General features: G+C 41.9%; 1 protein-coding gene across 1 annotated transcript in view; it reads left to right on the top strand.

Moving 5' to 3' along the window:
* Positions 1-13,463, top strand: part of TAF4B (TATA-box binding protein associated factor 4b) — a 74,773-nt gene extending 61,310 nt beyond the window's left edge. The window contains exons 15-16 of the mRNA XM_074847653.1: positions 257-376; positions 11,646-13,463. Coding sequence (XP_074703754.1) covers positions 257-376; positions 11,646-11,813 — 288 coding nt within the window. The 3' untranslated portion in view covers positions 11,814-13,463. The remainder of the gene's footprint in view (positions 1-256; positions 377-11,645) is intronic.
* The last annotated feature ends 3,407 nt before the right edge of the window (positions 13,464-16,870 follow it).

Here is a 16,870-nt window from a genome sequence, read left to right as displayed (position 1 = left end):
TTAAGACTGCATTGATACCACAGTACAGTCTCCATAAAAAGTGTTACTTACACCGTAGGGCTATTAGCATTTCAAGACTATTAAGCATGACTGAGTATTGGAATCTGTCAAAAGCATCCAGAAATATGGGAAAAGATGCTGTGAAGTACGTTGTTTCAGTAGGGACTGCAGAGCCATCTGAAGCTGCCATAAAGAGAACAAGACCTTTAGGATACTGTATATCATAATTAATGTAGGTGTTTTCTTTTTAAATTAGATGCAACAGTTGGAGTTAGCACAAATGCAACAAAGAGAAGCCAACCTCACAGCTTTGGCAGCCATTGGACCAAGGAAGAAAAGACCATTGGATTCATCAAACGTTGGATCTGGGCTGGAGGTACAGAGATAACTTACATGTTGTTGTGTCTTCATACTGAATTATTTTTATCCTTCCCTGTAGGAAGAAGTGAGAATTCTCTTATGTGAAATGGCTGGTTATATACTGTAAGAAGACCAGTCTGTGTTTAAATACTTGAAAGGATTGTTTCTGGTGAATTTGATGGGGATGTTTAATTGTGTGTTACAGGAAGAACTGTGGATGGGAGCACTGTATGTGAAGGATTGAATGAAACGATGTCTTAGAGAAACTTCCATCTGCAGTGGAGGGTAACAAAGCTGTGGTGGTCTTCCACAGCAGCTAGTTGCCATGGCCCCTCAGTTGAAGTCCTGATGGCTATTTTGAAATGGCTCTTGCTTTGATATTTGGCTGTGGACTTTTTTCGATGCACAAGGCATAGGGACTCTTTTCAAATATAGTGAGTTCACCTTGGCTAGATCCCCCCCCAAATCAATCAATCAATAAATAAAGCTAGACCATTCTATTCCTGCAATGAGCCTGATCACTTTTTCTGGCTCATGCTGCATTTTAAAAGTGACTTGAAGGTGCTTTTAACAAATCTTGGTCTGAACAAATCTCTTAATGTTGTGCCGGAGATTTAACTGTTTCTGGGACCTGGGAAGTTTACAGGACTGCAGAAGTTCTTTCCAAGGAGACTGACAGCCTACTTCTGTTAGTGATCATCTTGGATGGAGACAGGAGAAATGTGTTGCGGACTGTTATTCAAGTGTTGTTGCCAGTTTTGCTCCTCTTTCTCATGAAGCCTCAGCATTGCTCAAGTGAACGTCTGATGGGTTTGTGACCCAAGCACAGTGAACAGAAGCCTGGGAAGTAACTCTTGCGTGGAAGAAGTGATGGGAAAGTTGTCCTTCTGATAAACCTTAAGTCTTTCATTCTTGTGGACCAGGAGGCTGAAATAGATGCTAGGACTGAAAATACTCCAGTGTTTTTGCATACTGGAGTCTGGAAGGACCTTGTATAAAGCTCAATTATTTGCAGTGTAACTGAGATAATGGTGGCATCTGTCCTGTAGGTTCTCTGTTGGCCTGGGCTGTGACAAGAGACCTCTGTAAGGAGGTGAGGTAGACTTGTTTCTCTGATTATTTTTTTTTCTGGTGTGGAGACACAATTAGCTCCTTGAACGCTCCTTGTTTACTGCAAGTGAAGGAATCTGTATCTAAACAAGCTGCAGAAAGCAGTGTTCCCAGCTTTTGAGCAGCTATTCTTTGAAGTCTTTTAATGCACTTTCACATGAAGCTGAAGGTATAGTTATTTTTTTTATAATACCACTGGAAAAACTTGAAAAAATGAGTCTAGTACAAGAACAGTTTTCCCCATCCTTTTCTCCTCTTCCCCCAAGCTTCTATTGAGTAACTATTCCTGTTCTTCGTAGTGGTTTTCTGTAATTATTGCCGGATTTGTTTCTGAATATTTAACAAGTCTGCCTGTTAGGTAGTTTTCAGTTATTTCTCATCGTCTGCGGTGTGTCTGCTTTATTAAAAGCTTCATGAGATTGTGCCGAAGTGGGACAGATAACAATGTTGCTTCTGAAAGGTGGTGATCCATTATTTACATTGCCAGTTTAAAAGAACGTGGACATAAGCCTAAAACTGACCATAAACCTTGATAGCATCTCGCTGACACACATTTACCTGCTGTATTTTAAGACGCTTCTCATACAGGTTGCCTTACTAGACTGGAGTTGTAAGGGCGGGAGGTGAAAGTAATTCTCCCAATGAAACTATTTCAGTTTCTCACATGCAATCTTGCATTCCAGTGCCTAGTACTTAGGCTTCATGCTACCAGAAAGCAATTCTCCATGGACCTTTTTTCTTTTTTGTGAAATTATTCAGGCTAGCAAACTTGAGAAGGATGTTTAGACTTAGACGTTTAAGTGTCCCAATATATCTGAGAGGATTTATAAAAGGCTTAAGACTTCTCATGTAGAATAAAGAATGGTTTTGACAAACACTCTGTAGTTCAAGAAGCAGAACATTTGTAATACATTCATGATAACATGGCAAAACATCCTGAGCAGTAAACAACATTCCATTCTTCAGAGATGAAAGGAGGTCTTTGAAACTGAAGGCAAGTACTATATGGCCTTAGGCTGATACACATTTGGGCATCTTTAAAATCATCTTTTTGGGCAACCTGTCTGAGAATAATTTAAACAGGCAGGATGTACTTTCTCATTTCAAATTGCAAATACAGACAGCTTTACTCTCAAGTAATCTTAAATGTCAGAACTTCGTGACTATGCAATGGCAAGGAGCAAATCTGTGTATAATACTCCTGTGACCAATTTTTTTTTTTTATTTTTTTAAACCTACTATCTTGGTAGACAGGTAGGATGGAAGAAGTTACTGAATATGAATGGTCCTTTGACAGTGCTGAATGAAATCACTGGTGCTAACTGCATTTGTTTTTTTTAACTAAGACTTAAACTTTCCTTGGATAATGTTCTTTATACAATGTTTGTATCTCTTATGTCTGTGTTAGAGCAAAGCTGACGCTGTTCAGCTTCTTTTTATTGTTGCCTACTTCAGTAATTAAAGGAAAGGAATTGTTTCAAGCCATTATTGATGTAAACCGAAGCCCTAAGGTATTTGGGGAGACAGGGAAGAAATAATCAGTTACAGTATGTATTTAAAAAGTGAAACTCTGTAAGCAAATTTGTTACATATTTGCCTTTCTTTATTCAGTACCAAAATGTGATGGGTACTGGAAGGTACTGCAGCTCAGCAGACTGGGTTGGTATGGCTCTGCTACCTTCTGTTGCAGTAACAGTAGGAGTGAAGGACTGGGAACAGCATTTCCTTAGCATACCATGTTTCGTTTCTTCTCAAATATATCTGTGTTTAATTGGGATGGTTCTTCAGCCCTAGGTATTTGCTTCCTCTGTACTCTGCCACCTGGTTTTGCACCTCTTCTGGAAAGTATTTTTCCTGGGATAGTTGAATGCTTGATTCCTGCACATTCATCCTGTCCTGTACTCTGAAATTCTTCTTTCTTGGTCTTTTAAGGAGACCTATTATGGATGATTTTAATCTGGGAACTAGAACATGTGGTGACATGAGCACGTGCTTTACAGCTAGAAGCCTGATTACTAGCAGCCATATCATTTTGTAGGGTGGCAGGTAGCAAATAAGGAAAGAGGTTCTTGCCCACAGGAGTATCTGTCAACTAATTTGGACCTAAAAGTAACATAAAAAGACAGAACTATATCTTGCCATGATTATTTCTTATGTATTGCTAAACTTGAAATAGCAATAGAGGCAAATCCATGAAGGTCATGGAATGAAAAAAATAAGGGTAATGCTCTAGGCCTAATTAAAAAAGAAAAGAAAAGAAAAAAGGCACCAGTATAATGGGAATTCTTTCCCTCTTCTGGTTGGAAACACTTATTTTGCATGTTCTCTTCACTACAACTTAACATTTGAATGGCATTGTTCAGAAAGAGTAATTTGAGAAAGCCCTGGTAAGAAAATCCCCCTATTGTGCAAATGTGTTAATTGGTGCTACTTGTATTCCAGAGGTGGTAATATCTTCATCTCTCTCATTCTGGTCCCTCTGGACACTTGGATTCAATGACGGGAGAGGCTTTTGGATTTCATTCATATGTGTTTTCGGGTTTGTGTATTTGTTACCCACCTCTTTTCTTTTTTAGGGGGGCATGCGTGAACAGTAATGAATTAAAGGGTGGGAAGAATTGAAAAATAACTCCTCTTGAGAAGGGAGAACACTTCTAAAACAAATCAGAAAAAAGTGAACTTGAAGCCACAGACTTATTTTTCTGATTCTGTGTTCTGTTTCGTAGTTTTTATTGGTTGGTAACATGACCCATAATGTTTTCAATGCCGAGAAATAATCAAGGATTATTTTGGATTAAGTTTTACTGCTTTTCTGATGACAGAGCTATTTTGGAAACAGCTTTGTCTCATTCTCACTGTAACTGGAGTCTTAGAAGTTTGAAAACCCTTGCAGATATTTAAAGCTTTTTTTCTGTGAGGAAACGGGCTGCAGTTCTGAGTCCTTAAACTTTCTTTCCTTCTATGCAAAGGTCCCGGGTCCCAGCTCATCTTTGGCCTTAAACTGAGAGCAGTATATTTGTGTGCTATCACACAGAAGGGAGAAAAAAAAAGTTCAGACGCATTTTTGAAAGTAGAGTTAGGAGACTGGCAATTACTCTTATGGTCAGCTTCTGTGAAGGCTGTGGTTGGACCATTCTTCTGCTTTATACAAGAAAACTTACTTGGATGCCTGCACTTCTGTATAATGTTTTTTGGGACACTGCTTGCTTCTCATCCATTTTCTGGCTCAGTGATAACACATTAACTACTTGGAAGGCATGCAGTCTGTCAGTCTGTCTTGCCCCAAAGTGCTGTTGGTGGTGTGTCCTTCACTTGTCCATCACTTGCCTCCTTCCAGGTTTGTCACATTGACTGACTCAAGAGTAAATCTTGTGTCTTTTCTTTCTTTTTACCTCATCCAACGGCAAAGGAAATCTCCTCCTTCCAGATAGTTTGTGCCTGTTCTGTCCCCCACCAAGACTGGCTGCTCCATTAGTAAGTGTGGGTCTTGCCTTGCCACCCATAGTCTAGCTCTGCTGTGGAAACTTAGGCTTACTGCAGGTAGCTGCTACAGAAGTAAAATGATGCAGCTGATATCCTGGGGTCAGTGCAGAGCCATTCAAGTACTTTCTTTCTGTCAAACTCTTAGCTCTGTCCAACATGCATAAAATAATGTGATACTTCCAGGGTGATGCACATCTTCCAATACAGCAGCCCACAAATAAGCTTGTATTCTCCTTCTGGGAAAGAAGTTTGGCAAGAAGAAGTGGAAGAAGTGTCTTGTTTACCACACTGGTCATTGTTCCATTTTTAGTATTGATTGTGGGTAGAGAAAACAAGCTTGTTGTCTTCTCTTTTAGGTCAAGGTGTCTGCCACATCTGATCATTGTTAGCAGAACTTAAACTTACCCTACTTGCTTTACAGCTTAGGATGCCGGTATACATGTTGATCAAATGTATTCTGTATGTGGTGCATGTTTAAGCTTTGGAAATGCTCTCTAGGCTGATCTGGGAAGAACTAAGCTTTTAAGCACAAGTCCTTTTCTGCTGAATGAAAGAAAACCCCAACTCTTCTAAATGTTTGGGAAAGAGAGATGTTTGGGGTTTTCCACTGTGTGGCAATCAAATCACTCTCATTTTTTTGGTGTTTGCAGGAGGGCTGTGTGGTAGTTAAAGGAGTGTCTGGCTTTACACTCTTACAAGTGATAGCTGTAGAAGTTACTGCTGCCTTTCTGGCCATGAGCTCTTCTGATGAGAGGACATGCTAGCATAATTCATCAGCTTCAGTATTGGTGTTAAGGATGTGACTGTGTCTAAATGTGAATTAAACGCAGAAGTTGGCTCTGTAGCGAATAGACGATGGGTTTGCTGCTCCCTGTATATCCATGGGGCGCAGAGGCTGCTGGCTGGTGCTTGGCATTGGTACATGATAGTCTGCTAAAGTATTTTCTTAAAAGCTGCAGAAAATTAATTTAAAAGCAATCACTTTAAATTGGACCTATCCTACTTGCATGTAAGTAGGTGTTCAGAGCAAGGCTACAAAATCTATTTCTACACTTGAGGGGTTTCCTTCTCTTTTTCTGTGTCTCTACCACCCCTTCCCCCAGCCCATTTTGAGATTTAGGTCTGAAGGAGGGTTCTTCTTTTTTTTACTTGGCATATGCTTAACATATGCAGACACTTGATTTCAGTTTCTAGTTCTTACTCAGGCTGTCGGGACAATTGAAGTCTACTGCGTGGACATACCTTTGGGGAAGAGGGGAGCTAAAAATGTTACTGCAATTATAAAATATGGCTTCAGCATCTTACTTATCTGCTGCAAGACCTAATCACAGCTCTGTCAGCTAGAGAGTTACAATTCCAGTGCTGAATTTCCTGCCTGTTGTCAGTCTAGGCCATACACTTGATGTGAATTTTTCCCCATGTAAATCGGCAAAAAATATTCTCGACTGCCATTCACACACTTCAGAAATACAGTTCATTGGCCCATATCGTGCCTTCTCTCTGCTAGAGATGAACTTAATTCTTCTTATGTGTGAAAGATATCTGCAATTTAAATGACTAATTGCATTGTAGCTTTAGGCTGAACATATTGGTAACGTGCAAATGTTGATGACATGTGAAGGGTCAAGAGATTTATAATTTAGTTGACAATACATTGCTTAAAATGATGTGGCAAAGAGCCAGAAAATTTCAGCTTAATAATTGTCTATTAACTAACATGACATATTTGTATAGTATTCAATACCTCCAGGTACAGATTAAGCATCTGATGTAGCCATATGAAGTGACATGCGTACATGAATATTGGGCATAATAGTGAATAAACTGACATTACATTCACAGTAATTTGTTCCAATATGTAAAACATGTTGTTGCCTACATTTGAAAGGACTTGTAGGAATGTTGCAATGAACTCTGAGGAAAAATGCGTAACTGAATATTGTTCTCTGTTATATGGATCTGACAGCTTTGTGAGGCTTCTTTGTAGGCTGCAGGTAACATCATAAATATACATGTTTGTTTTCAGCTGCATGAGAAGCAGCCTGGACATAGAGATCTAAGCTTTTCAGACATTGGCTTGGTCTTTAAGGTTAAAAAAAAAAATCCTCGAAGCCCCAACCACCTAACACAACCAACTTTATTTAAAAAAAAAAAAAAAAATCATATAAATACTGAGTAATGTAGTATTTTAGTATTGTGAATTTGGGAGTATTTCTATTAGCCTGAGCTTGTTAGAATAGGCAAGCATCAGTAGGCTGGCTTGTCACCAAAGTAAGAGCAACTTCTTTCACTTTGTTTTCTCTGGCCTAAATGAGGCACTTATTTGTACAAGCAAAACTGTCACAATTCTGACAGGGTCTCTTCCTTCCCCCTTCACCTCCTCCCTCCCCTTGGAGGAGACCCAGGGAAGTGTTTGAGCACTCCACAACGTGTTAACGGCTTTTAAACCTTTTTTCCTTCCATGAGACAGGAATGCATTCTGTATTTTACAGCTGGAAAAATAATGTACAGGGTACACTAGACACCACCGACCTCAGTGTGACCGCAGGTGACAGAGCTGCGGGTTGAACCTGGATGCCTTTCCCCCAATTCACTAGGTGCTCTTACCACCTTTCAACAACGTCTCTGCTGCACACAGCTGTAATTTCTCAGTGTTTGGAGATGTCATTGAAAACTGTCTTGTGACTTTGCTTCCTTCTGCTGGTGGTATTTTTACAATATGCAGCAGAGCTGCAATGACAGTTTGCTCTCTTGGGATCTTGTCTCTGGGACTGGGATGTGTTTATGCCACACCAAAAATTGAAATGAAAACTCTTGGCTTGACTTTTGACTGAACACTGCCCTCTTAAAGTGCCCCTCTCTCAAGGGTTTAAAATTTTGAATGTGATTGGTGTGAAGCCATTGAATTTGAGAAGGGAGCATGTACTCTGCCAGGAACATCTCACTGAGCCTGACCCGAATTTGGTGGAAATGAAGGTGTCTGCTGACCCCTCTGATCTTTGTATCGGGGACTGTAGAATAGCTCTGAGCAACTTTAAAGTCCTTGTCAGTACCTGTGATGCAGACTTGCAGATCACATGCTCCAGATACCTTGGAGACTAGGAGTAAGGTGGTGATGGTCACTTGGGTAAAGGAAGAGCCTTGTGAGCTGTGGCTCTGTATCAACTCTTGCCTTTTCAGAGAGTGGGTGTTTAATTCTCGGTCCAGCCACTGGAGAGAGCTCTAGAGATCTTAAAACAGGTTTCAGGAACAACCTCTCAACAAAACTAGCTGCACAACAGGCATGGGACTACAGCAGGAGCTCCACAATGTCTTCTGCTGCAAAGATCAGTGAGAGTAACTGATCTGTCAGGTGTATATAAAAGGCTCTAAGGATCAAGAAAGGGCAACAGCGTGTTGCTTTGGCAAAGTTCCTGATTTGACTTGACTCTGAGGACAGACCAAGAGCAGGACTGCTGCAGTTGTGCCCTCCTGGGACTGGTTTTAAGCCAGCTGGTGCTCTCGGTATGTGAAGGATGATTTCCAGTGGTGCAGAGCCATGCAGTACCTCACCTGGCTTATGAACAGGGTCTGTCAGCTGTTGATATCCAGGTTGATTGGTAGTATCTATGCTGGTAGTTACCCCTTCTGGGCTGCATGTGTCTGTGTCATTTCCCTTTCAGAAGGAAAGAGGGGTGCTGGGGGTTCAGTGAAAGGCAGGAACTTCAGGATATGGCTGACATCTTCCAGCCTCCCCTGTGGAGGAGTGTTCCCAATTTAAAAAAAAAAAAAAAAAAGTTTCTAGTTAAGGCACTAATGTTGGAGAAGGGGGGTGTAGGCTGATGCAGTACCCTTTGCTAGAATTGCTTCTACAGGGATGCATTTTATATTCATTTGTCTTTGTATTTGTCTGTGGCTTGACTGCAAAGTGGCACTTTTTGCTTCCCCTCAGAAGAGGCTCACAGAGTTGTCTCAGGGTAGGCTGAAGACTTTTGCAGTGAAGAATCTCCCAAAATAGCAAGATGCAAGCAGTTGCTGCCCAACTAGAAGGAATGTAATAGAGAGCAAGGAGTGGGCTGGTGGTATTCTAAACCAGGGTATTTAAAGTCTCAAAAGCAGTGTGGTGGACCTTCTGTGCAGGAAGGGGCATATGAGATGTAAAGGAGAGGATTGTTGCCTAGGGCCAGACAAGGTCAACCTGCTGCCCAACAGGAGCTTGCTCAAGAGGAGGCTCTGAGAACTGAGCAGCAGAGGACCCTCCCCTAACATGTCCCTTGTGTCAGCTGGAGAGCTCAGAGTTGGACACTTCTTAAATAAGGTCTTGGACATTAACAGAGGCGCCTGTCGTGGTTCATTTTGATGCGCAGATGGCATCTTAACATCAAGTGTTTTCACTTTTGGTTCTCTAAATATTTTATTACAAAAAGGCAGTAAGTACATCACGCTCCACAGCTTGGTCTGAAGTCCAAAACAAAACCATGAAAGACCAGTGTTTTGATGCAGCTGTGGAGGACAGTAGCTAAAAGAGTTAGTGCTCATGCTTGTATAAACTTAGTTCAGAGTGAGTTCCCCAACGCAGTCCTAGTCTGGACTGGAATGACCTAGGCTGTCTGTTGGCTTCTTCAATTTTAAACTGTCATGCACTTTGAGAGAACAACCTTTTCTTTTAACTTGGATGTGGTAGCAGCTGTTGGTTTAGATATGGTCAGTAACTGGTCCAACTGGCCCTTGAAGTGCTGTACTCAGTAGCTCTGATAAACTGGTGTAATGCTACGTGAAATTTAAGAAGTATGCACTGGCTGTCTTAGCAAACAGGAGCCCAGTCTAAGCTTTGGCTTTGGATGCGATATTACAGCATAACACCGCTTTACGTCTCTGCACTGGGCATGATGGGTAAGAATTTAAGAATAAACAAATTCATAACTGTCTGAAACACAGGCAGCTTGGTGCTTCTGCCCTATTGTAGCATCTTGCATCTCCAACAGCTTCCAAAGCAGGCTGGGGAATTTGTGCTGTCTGCTTCCTTTTGTAAGGGAGTGAACAGGATTGGGGTACCTTTGTTTTTAAAGGTAAGACTTCTAGTCTAATGACTATTTAGAGAGAAAATACTTTCACCTCAGTAAAGTTCTTTGAATTATAAAGGACATTGCTGTTGGGTTACTGAAAACCCTTGGGGTTTGTTTCATTTATAACATTGCCTCAGGCCTTCTGCTGCATCCTGTTGAATTGACCTCCTTTTCAACCCGTGCTGGCAGCTGCATTGCAGAGCTATCTCTTCCCTGGATCCTTCAGGGTTGTCATATGACAAACTTGAACTGTGACCCCTTTGTGTCTTACCAGGACAGCAGTGCCCTCTCTGTGTGATGTGGCCAGCAGTCTTCCCCACACATGCATTTGTTCCAAGCCATTTAACAAACTGAAAGTTTCAAATGATGGCATTTCATAGTGTTTAATAGTATCGACTGTAAAGCAAATGAAATGGTGCTGAATACCGTGCATGCTGCTAGTAAGAAATACAGCTTCCATTTCTGCAATATGCCCTGGGTTTTCTGTGGTTAGTGTGTGCTCTCTGGTGATTCTCTTTATTTTTTTAACAAATTTCAAAGCTTCCCCCCTAACAACAGTAGCATTCACTGCTATAGATAGTCCAGCACTGGTATTTGTTTCTAATATATGGGGTTTTTAACCAGATTTCTCTAAGCAAAGTGGGCAAAGTCATTTTGCTGAAGTCTTGCAGAGAGTGTTAGGGTAAGAATTTATATAGTTAACACTGCATCCAAGCAACACCATCTCCAAGTGGTGTTGATGCTGGCAGGCATTGCCTCGCTGAAGTTACAGAGACTGAGCACTTGTATTTGTACAAATTGCATTCATTACCAAGAACCCTCCAGTAGTGATAAGAGACTGGCTGTGTAGCATAGATTGGCTCCAAGATAAGTAGCCAGTCTATTGTGCAGCTCATGGTAATCTTCCTCCTCCCCGCCCCTAATAATAAATCTTGGGGCATTTTGGAATGCGTGGGGGTTGCTCATTCCAGTAGCCTGAATGTATAACTACTAAACATCATCATCTTCTACCAACTGTGCTTTCATAACCAAGCGAGGCAGCCGACTGAGATGGATAGGCTCAGATACAGTGTTCTGAACATGCAGATGCTTCCACTGTGTGTATTTCATACTCCCTTAAAGGACAAATCACAGGTGATGGCTTGGGTAAGAGTTTCTCCCAGCTGTGTTTCAAGGTTAGAGCCCACTTGCAGTGATGGTTTTCTTCAAGAAGTGAACATCTGGAGCTCGAGGGTTTGCAAGTGGGAGTAAGAGCCATTGCACTACCTAGGGCTCTGCATACGAACTGTGGTAGTACATTCTTTGTAGTTAGCTTGTCCTCTCTCAGTGCAAGTGTCTATGTAGTATGACTTCAGTCATACTACAGACACGGGCAGTTATTTATCTTACTATAATAATATAGTTTTAAAGAAAGATAGAATTTTCTGGTTGCTTTGACTGAAATAAACCATCAACTGGCAAGTGCTTGCTTTGTCTTTTAAAGTCTCTAACGTGCAAGAACTTCTGGATTGGTGGTTTTCAACATGTAAAGCTAAACATCAGCAGGCTAGTTTTATGCAAGTAGGCAGTATAATCCAACCAGTTTGGTTAAAAACTTGCATTTCCATGAAATTCTAATATTTTTTTCTCTCTCCCTCCCCCATTTAGGGTTTCAATGGCAATGGAATTGCTTCTGGATCATCAGGTTTTAGCCTTACGAAACAGCTGCTCTGTCCAAGAATAACCCGCGTCTGTCTCAGGGACTTGATATTCTGCATGGAACAAGAGAGGGAGATGAAGCATTCTCTAACCTTGTACCGTGCTCTTCTGAAGTGATTTGAATTTTACATTTCACCTTGCTGTCTACTGCCAAAGAAAACACTGAAGCATTGTTGCACTGTCTTGAAATTCCAATTTCTGGAAAATGATCCGTTGTAAGGATAACTCTTGTTTACAGATAAACATTTTTATTAAATACCTAACTTAGCACCTGTAGGGTTTTTAATAATATTTGGCTTAAACCAGTCTGTAAACCAGTGAAAATACTCAGCTGCAAACACAAGCACCTGACTACCTGCTTGCATTTAACTGTCTTGCAGGCTCTGAGGGCTTGATATGTGTCCCTGGTTTATGTATGTCGCTTGCTTCAGTACTCCAGAGTCTGCAACATCTGTTCTACGTGTAGTGCCTTCTTCTAATCCAACCTCATTTAGGGAAACAAATAACACTTTAAAGGCACTGCATAGCATGGCAACTGTATTTAATCATGAACCAGCAGTCAGTCAACATGCTAATGTATTGCCTACCTAACTCAGCATCTCCTTAAGTTTTCTGGTTTTAGAATTACTACTGGATGCTCGTTTGTGGAGAGCAAAGTCGCAAGCAGAAGGAATGAGGGGTGCTTTCTCCAACCCCCCACCTTGCTTCAACTGCCCTCCTCCTTTCCTCTGAGAAAACGACTGAGGGAAAGTGAACAAAATTAGTCATTCTCATGATTGAAGTACATCAGACAGTGTAGTTGGGCATACTTCGATGTTCAGGGAAAATTTGGAATTACTAAATTTGAATACAAGGAGTGAAAGAGCCTAAAAAGAAAAGATAAATGAAAGAAACAGTTTATCTTTCTGTAGATAAAAAAATAGCATTGGACTTGAGTATAGATGTAGAAAGAAATGAACAAAAGCAACCTGTGCTGACTGCAAAAAAAGGGAAAGCTTGGGATACACTGAAACTTAGCAGCTGGAGACTCTCTTAAGGAGAAAAGCAGTGTTTGTGAAGCACGGGATTCACTGCTTTATTTAAAATATTGATTTAATACCTTAATGTGGTATAAAAGGGAAACTTCCCAAATAGCAGGTATTTAGACAGTTGCTTGGTTTCCATTGAGTGAGGAGGACGACTCCAGATTATTAAGACTGCTAGAATAGATTCACAGATTTTCTACTTGCTGGTAAAGACTGCCTTGTGGTGGAAGGAAAACCTTCTGGGTCACCCTTTTCCCCAGCCTCCAAACATTTTGCCTCCCATGACACAGTGCTGTATAGCATGGCTGTTTCCCAGGACCGGCGGGAAAGGCTCTGACTGTATTGAATGGCTTCCTGCTGAAACTTTTAAGGAACAAGCTTCCTATGGTTATTTGGCATGCTACTTCAAAACTTGAAGCAATGATTCAAACGCCCTCCACCGTCAGAACTACTGCAGATAGTTACCAAATTCAATAAGTTTTGAATTGGTTATGGGTTTTTTTGTTGGAACAGTAGTAAACAAACCTAGTAAATGAATGCTGTAAATTATTTATATATGTATATATAGCATATATATATATATATAAAAGAAAAGCAGTACTTTAACTAAGCTATAGTTTGCAAGATATTGACGGCATCAGGCAAAATTGTTTTGTATAATTAAATGCTTAGCTTTACTTTTTATGTAAAGTGCAGCATTTTCCATATTTGTGTACTATATCTTATTGATCAGATGTTTAAAATTATTTTAAATACTACATTAAAGCAATTATTTTATTAAAAATAATAAATTGGTAACTTTGTTTCCTAACATGAGAAATTCAGCGTCTGAAGCTGTCATCACTATGACTAATGGCGTGGCTCTGAGAGCGGGCCCCAGCTATCTGCCCATCACAGTAATTGGCATGGTTGCCTTATGTGACGTGTCAAGGATAAACATATGTATTTTAAGGTTTTTAAACAGAACCAGGTGACAGAGCAAAGGATTACTTGAAGTGGGAGTGGGCAGGGAGAAAAAGCAACCTCTCATTTGTCTGATTTTCCTCAGTCAGTCAGCACAGAGGCTGGGGTGGTTGGTTTTCTTTAACAGCTGGGCAGAGGTGAGTGCTTTGCATGTGTTCTGGGAAGTAAAAACACAGGAACAGTCTCAGACTTCAGCAATGTGCAGTGGAAGCATTGTCCTATTTTTAAAGCAGCTCATAATTAATTAAGTGCAGGTTGGAGAACAGAAGATGAACATCTGCGTATTGGCCTGTCTCTTCATCTTCTTTAAACCAATGCGATATTAAAATGAAAAATGTTGGAGAAAATAACTCAATTGATAAATAGATATATATAAAGTATGATAGATGATTCAAGTGTTTTTATGGCCTGCCTACGATGCAGATTGCATGCTTTCATCACTGCCATAGCAAGTTACCTCTTTCACCAGTAGTTGCTCCCTGTGTGCCGCCTCTTCCCTTGCACACACACATACCTCCACCCCCCCCACCCCCCCCAAAACATACCCCAAAAATTTTAGCCTTTAAGGAGTAGCAGACATTTTCAGAAAGATTTTTCAGCGGGTCTTTAGGCCTAATTTCAGACAGGGACAGATATAGCCTTGGTGCAAAGGCTAAAAATACTTGTCTTGCTCCCAGGGCTTCAACCTGCCTCTCATTCAAGCTCAACTTTGCTTCTGAGTCTTCTAAAGTGGCACTTAGAAGACACTTGGGCTTTCCTCAGCCACACCAGGAGTTAAAGGAGAGATGACCAGGGGTTCATTTCCTCCCTTTTCCCCAATCTTGCTGCCCTTTATGGGAATACTAAAATCCCAGCTGTAAGGTGATGAGGACAAACCCTTCCATCATGCTCCCTTGCCACTTTGTTCTTGGCATGCTTGTGTTCAAGCTTGGGAACCTAGCAGCAGAGCTGTCTATGCCACTGATGCTGCGAGGGATCTAAGGCTTGTTCTAGGCACTTCTTGCTGTCCAGGTAGCCTGCTAGCCTAGTTGCTATTTCTGATGCACTGAGCTGTCTGGGCAACTATCCCTGCCACTGAAGTATTCAGGCTTTAGAGAAAACAGTATATACGGTTGTGGGTGGAAAGCTGTTGTTGCTGGCTCTTGACTACTACTGTCTTAGCAGCATAGTAGGCCAAGTTTTGTATGTTACGTGGTGAAAAGGGGCCCTGTACTCTTTCTCCTCCAACACCTGCTTCTTCCCTTTATTGCCATTTTCAAGTCTTACCACTGAATCCAGCCCTCTGCACTGTCTTTGACTCCAGCTTTTCCCTTCCACCCTTGGCAAAGACTAGCTGGCGTGCACTAACATACCCTGCAGCTTTGTTCGTGGTTTAATGAGGAAGGTCGTGGGGGCCTGTGAGAGGTTGCTAGATAATTCCTCAAAGCCATTGCACTCTCTTGGACACTTTGACACGAGTAGCTTAAGGCTCCTGTTTGCATCAAGTTGTTCTAGGCCCACTCACTTGTAGGCACCTGTGTCCTGCCATGTGAGTACACGGTGCTCTGCAAAAATGCTGTCAGCTGTTCTCCAGGTTCATTCTTCTGTTCTATTCTTTGCTTTCCTCTTCATTTGTAATCACTAGGGTGAAGAAGGAAAGACTAAAGCAAATGAAGATGTCCTGAAGGGGCAGACATAAGTCATTGGACTTAGTGAAACGGGCTTGCTCCCAGCAACTTTTTGAATGAGAGCGGTTGGGTTTCTGAGGCCAAGTGTTGCACACACTTCCCTCTGCGTGTAGCACACATGATGTCTACACATACTTTGAGAACTGGATCCAGTCGATGTTATCCAGAGTCCCATGGCTGGAGCAGAGAACTGCAATCTGCAGTGGAGGCTTTACTCCTTTGATAAGTGCAAAATTGAGTGCCAAGACTGAAGAATGTAACCCACTGGACCTCTCTGTTTTGCCACTTTTGGTACTGGGCTTGTTACGGTATGTCAGTGGCTTGTCCCACCCTCATCTGGTAGAAAGGCTGCCTACCCACAGGCCACGATGCCAGTATGTTGCTTGGTGCAGGCCTTTTGTAAACTAGATGAGCAGCACCCCTTTTGGCTTTGTAACAATTCAAAGGAATAAGCAAGAAACTGTCTTTTCCTTCCAGGTACATCAGTCCTTGTTCCTACCACCTCTTCTTTCCTCTTCTACTATAGGCATGAGCTGGTCACTCCTTGCCTGCTCTCTGCAGCTATCCTGGCGTGTTAGCTGCTAACTTTGCTACCCAGTCTCTCCTCAGGATCTCCTGCTTCACAGTTCACTGGTTGTCTCCAGGCATCCTGCTTTTGAAAGGGTTTTTGCTGTGAAGGAGGGAGGAAGAGGAGGATCTCCATCCTGGACTTGAAAGTTGAATGGCTCTGCTGGAGTCGAAGGAAGTGATGGTGGTGCAGGTCAGCTCACGTCATCCCTGAGGCTGCTAGTTTCTGTGCAGGGAGCAGATCCTGGCAGGAAGTTTGTATTTCATGGTAGCCTTCTACCATTAAGTCCTACTTCAGTCAAGAGTTTTCTACAAGGTCCTTGCAGCAGTAGCTACTTCCCACCTTCCAAGGGATGTTTCCCTGACAGAGTCACCAGAAGTTCCTGCCGGAGACCGCATCAGAGCCAGTCATCCGTTCTCTTCCTCAACTCCCGTCTCAGAGTCCCACGGCTCTTCCTGGTATCTCCTCTTCGGTCTGTTTCTGTCTCAGAAGTAGAAAAGGGTATAGAGACATGTCTTGTGTGATTCAGGTGGACATTAGGTGGTGTTAGGGCCTGCGCTGGACCTGCGGGGGGTGACCAGTACGTGTTTCTTCAGAGCTCTGCCCATCAGTAGTTCACTGTTGGACTGCCAGCCCTGGGGCTGTGCCCTGGTGGGGTAAAGGAAAGGTAGGGGTCTTCTTCGTTGGTACTGCTAAGGCAAAAAAGTCGTGTTCATCTCAGCAGCTTGGCAAAAAAGTCGTCTTCATCTCAGCAGCTTGGCAAAAAAGTTGTCCTCATCTCAGCAGCTTGGCATGAGTGCTGCTGCTCCACAGGCTTTACTTGAAGAACTGCAGTTATCAGTAAGCAGATACTCTCCAACAGATCACAGGGAATATTATTTTTAAATCTATTTGGACTGGAAAATAATCTGACAGATCATCTGTATCTGTTTTTGAGAGCTAATTCATAAT

This window comes from Strix aluco, chromosome 1 (genome assembly GCF_031877795.1).
Source record: "Strix aluco isolate bStrAlu1 chromosome 1, bStrAlu1.hap1, whole genome shotgun sequence".
In the NCBI taxonomy this organism is placed as follows: domain Eukaryota; kingdom Metazoa; phylum Chordata; class Aves; order Strigiformes; family Strigidae; genus Strix; species Strix aluco.
The sequence above is the reverse complement of the archived record's forward strand: the minus strand, read 5'-3'. Positions and strand labels throughout refer to the sequence as shown.